Raw genomic sequence first — 4,188 nt, 5'->3', positions numbered from 1 at the left:
TCGCCATTTGAGAAGCCGGCCACGTCCTTCATGGCCATTGAGGTGTCCTCAAATTGGGTTTCCATTTCCTTTGCATCTTCCGGGTCGCTAAAGGCCAGCAGTTTGCCTTCAAGGCCTGCTGACGAGGATCTCAGGCCTACCAAGGCTCTGTAGGCGGAATCTCGCTTGATATGAGCCAATTGTGAGCGTGGATTGGTCAAATGGATAGGCTCAGACCAGTCCATATCAAGTTGCGCACCAACTGTGTTGAGCATGGAACGGCACTCCTCCATGCTCCAAAGGCCACTATTGCGCTCATTTTTGAGATTCCCGTCTACTTCAATGTGGGGATCTGGATTAATCCGCTGTTGAACTTCTTTCTCGTCATTGTCTTCCTCATCAGACAATAATTGATTGGCAAAGACCAATGGGTAGGCACCACGTTCCAACTCAGGCATCCAATCCTCATCACTTTCTTCCTGGATTTGGGTCTTTTTGGCGGGTCTGGATCGCTGAGACCTTCGTCGAGCAACTGTCTGCTTCTTTTGGCCTCTTTGAGACACTGGGATCAACGAAGGTTCATCCTTGATGAAATCAGGCTTGGTGCTGTGCAACAACGTAGATGCATGGGCTGAAGGGTGGACTCCCATTAATGTCAGCAAGGGACCAGCCTCCCCGACGGAATCTCGACGAAGGCCATAGATCACTTGAAGAAAATCCTCAAGAACTTGAGGTGAGAAGTCAGGTAAATACAGTTCCACCCGCCCATGATCCTCTCTAATATCACCCCGTGCCTCTGCATCCCTCATCAAACTGAGACATAGTGGAGAGATGGCTCCCAAGACCAGTCTGTGGGCTGGAAAGACACGCCCTCCTCCGGAGACTAACGAGCAATCACAAAACCCATCCCGCTCTACGAGATCATCCAAAATCGCCTGACGTTGGTCAGGCGGACATTTCAGATGAACCATCACCATGACAGTAGGACGTTAGTTCATTCCGCCCATTGGGCGAGACATGGGTGGAGTGAGCATTCCTAATCTATGCTTTGTCACTTTTGTCAAGGCTAAAGTTTAGGTAATGTTTTGATAGTTTCTTTAGCTTTTCTGGGAATTGACTTTCCACAAAGGTGACGGATTCTCGCTCTGTAATCTTGATTTGTTGGTGGTGATTATTTAGGTTACAGTCTCATGCTATGGCATGAAAACAAAGTGATCAGCAAGTATTGGCCACAAAATTGGAATGGACCCAGTTATGTTCCGAAAGTGAACTACTGTATGCGTGTTCATTTTATGGGAATTGTGATTTGATCATAAGCATTTTGTGTGCGGCAAGCCTGCTGGTGTGAGTCACTGAAAACCACAATGTGTTGCTTCTAAATGGGACAATTCTAAAAATGAGCCTTTTTTTAGTTCCTCTTCATCGATACCAGGAACAGAGGAATCTCTTGGCTCAATTGATAGGAGTCGTGACAAAACATTTTGTACTTATTCAAGGTCAAAAATGATTGGAGGTTGCATATGTTGGAAAAGGTTATTTCTCTTTTAAAGGCAGTGTCTCCAAATAATTGGAGTGCTTTCGGCAAGTCTTTGCGTCACAATTTCTCACATCACAAAAGGAACATTTTCGACTTAATCGTCGGGCTTTTTCTTCACAAATCAATACAGGTGGGAGAAAACGGTTAAATATGTGTCTTTTTGGTGGTTGAAAGGCTTGTTACCAAAGTGCAAGGAAGTGCTCAACCAATAGAGGATTTCTGAAATGCAATGGAACTTCAATTCATTTTCTGTGTTCACCAATGGAGGAAAGGTTGTCATAGCGTTAACCTTACTTTGGTCACTAGCGCTCTTGATTTGATGCATGGTTGGCTGCATTACCGGGCATCAGTTTTTGGCTTGTTTTCTGTCTATCAAAACTGCATTCAGCCTTAAACAAAGTATCTCCCAACATGTTTTGGGCACAGATATTAGGATATTGTCGTTTGTTACAACACTCTCTCCTAGCGAAACCAAAGTGTCGTAAAACATTGCTGTGAAAAAAAACAAGCCTGTCCCCGATTGCTCGCTGGTCGGATTGTTTAACAATGAATGGATGATACTAGTAGCCTGCTGCATGTCATGAGTTGTGCCCAACGCAATTGCGTTTTGGAGAGAAAGTGAATTGACATCACTGACTTTGACATGGTTGGAAATGACGCCGAAATGCCGAACAGACCAGGTCTCCCAGCCGGGAAAACACAATTGGGTCAGGCCGACACTGTGTTCACAAGTGTTTCTCTTCAAAATTGACATTCATTCTTATATGTTCTTAATGGTTAGGTTATCCCAGTTTCCAAACATGAGTGAGAGAGAGACCTGGTTGGATTCTCCTTTGTGACCTTTCTCCAAAGGCAGCTTTCAGACGGTAAACCCATCCCATTCCATCTGATGTCGGACCTGGCCTGGCCCATCCAAATAATAATGATATTAATAATGTTTATTTCACGAGCACTGACATGAATGTTATTTTGAAAACAAATTCTATTTGTATCCATTGCCCAACACAAACTCCCAGGATATATTACTACTGTTGTTATTTATCCTATATATGAATAAGGCATCTTTATAAATTCTCCCTCGGAATGGGTAATTTTGTGGGCGCCCAGGCCAAACTCCACCCTCGACCCTAGCACCCATCAGTAAAGAAGAAAAAAAAAACATCACAAAAAGAAATTCCAAAAGAGGAAAGGGAACCACAAGCAATTTGGACATTCCCAGTAGCATAAAACATCATTTATGCAGAACAACTGACCCACGCCTGGCGTTTTCGGCCAGCCTGAAGCGCGTGGGCGCCTGGAAACCCCTGGGCGCCCTGCGCGGCAAGCGGCGGCATTCGGCGGCACGCGCAACGATTCCGCTTCTCCCACGAAATCTGGCCACAACAACACGAATTCCGTGGTGGCTTCTTGACTATCTTCTGCTAGCGATTGCGGTGGCTCATCTGCCTTTTTGATTGGTGAAAGTCCGGGACCCGCGGGTGGGTCTGTGTGCATCGGTGCGTCGTCTCTCGGGTGAGGAGGATCGAAGGCCATGGCCAGTGTCACGCCTACGGCCACGCCCTCGGCCTCGTCGGGCACTTCGTCGGAGCGGATCTGTCAGTTCTTTTTGCGCGGTCGTTGTCAACGTGAGAATTGCGAGTTCAAACACGACCCGGCGCGGTTACAGAGTGGGAGTGGCGCCCACCCACACCCCGCTACCTCCGGCCCGTCGGTTAAGCCCGAGGGCGAGGGGGCGGGTGAGAGCGCGCCGCCCCGGGAAATGTGTCGCGAGTTTGCGGCCAAAAAGACGTGTCGCTTCAAGGCCGGTTGTCGGTTCGGTCACGATGAAGAGAAAGCGGGGGAGGGGGGAGGGGACGATAAAGGGGCCGGGCCCAAGCGAACGGTCAGTCGGGATTGGGACGATGAATCGCTGGTGCGGAAAGGGGGTGGGGAAAGCGATGACGACGAGAGTATCGCCTCGGGATTTACCGAAGTGGCGCCGTCATCCAGTACAACCGCAGCGGCTACGCCGGCAACCGCTGCGGGTGTCGCCGCCGCGGCTGAAGGGCCAAAGAAAAAAGAGACCGAAGTCAAGACCGCGGTCAAATCAGCCCCGCCGCAGGTCATGCGAACAAACAAACGTAGAAAGGAGAGAATACGCTCTAAAATGCCAGACTTCATCAAGAGATTATTACATGAACAAGTTATTGCTCTAGCAGTGGCCAATGAATAAGCCATCAACTGTTCTGGGAAAGGTTTCAAAATCGCTATGGGAAAAATTCCGAACATTACAACATGTAAATGATTTGTTAGAGGAGATTGATTGTCTACTGTATGATTGATAAACACTTTGACAATCATTGTTTCCAACAAAATAGTGCTAGAAAAAGCACTATTTCACAAGTTTTTGGTAACTGAATTTAAAAGCATCACTTTTTCTGACCTCACCATTAACTTTTTTAGCACAATCTAATGGTAAAAGATGATGATGATGATGATCAACCGTTGATATGCTTTAAGTATACGTTATATATCTCTCTGTTGATCCCTATTTGAATGTCATAAGTGTTTGTAATCATACCCTCACACTCTTTTAGGATTTGGAAGGTCTCTCAGAAGGGTTGGTGGTGCATTCATGGGGTTAGAATTGTCAGCATGAATCTGTTCAACAAAAAGCTTACGATAGCTTACGA

The 4,188-nt window shown here is 46.8% G+C and overlaps 2 protein-coding genes across 2 annotated transcripts in view; one reads left to right on the top strand and one right to left on the bottom strand.

Moving 5' to 3' along the window:
• LOC131881877 (uncharacterized) overlaps positions 1 to 1,430 on the bottom strand; it is a 2,836-nt gene extending 1,406 nt beyond the window's left edge. The window contains exon 1 of the mRNA XM_059228868.1: positions 43 to 1,430. Within this exon, the coding sequence (XP_059084851.1) occupies positions 43 to 956 (914 nt within the window). The 5' untranslated portion in view covers positions 957 to 1,430. The remainder of the gene's footprint in view (positions 1 to 42) is intronic.
• A 1,403-nt stretch (positions 1,431 to 2,833) lies between these two features.
• The window catches only part of LOC131881876 (treacle protein-like), an 8,082-nt gene continuing 6,727 nt past the window's right edge, over positions 2,834 to 4,188 (top strand). The window contains exon 1 of the mRNA XM_059228867.1: positions 2,834 to 3,617. Coding sequence (XP_059084850.1) covers positions 3,048 to 3,617 — 570 coding nt within the window. The 5' untranslated portion in view covers positions 2,834 to 3,047. The remainder of the gene's footprint in view (positions 3,618 to 4,188) is intronic.

This window comes from Tigriopus californicus, chromosome 6, assembly GCF_007210705.1.
Source record: "Tigriopus californicus strain San Diego chromosome 6, Tcal_SD_v2.1, whole genome shotgun sequence".
Classification (NCBI taxonomy): Eukaryota; Metazoa; Arthropoda; class Copepoda; order Harpacticoida; family Harpacticidae; genus Tigriopus; species Tigriopus californicus.
Note: the sequence above shows the minus strand (reverse complement) of the source record. Positions and strands in the feature narration are given on the sequence as shown.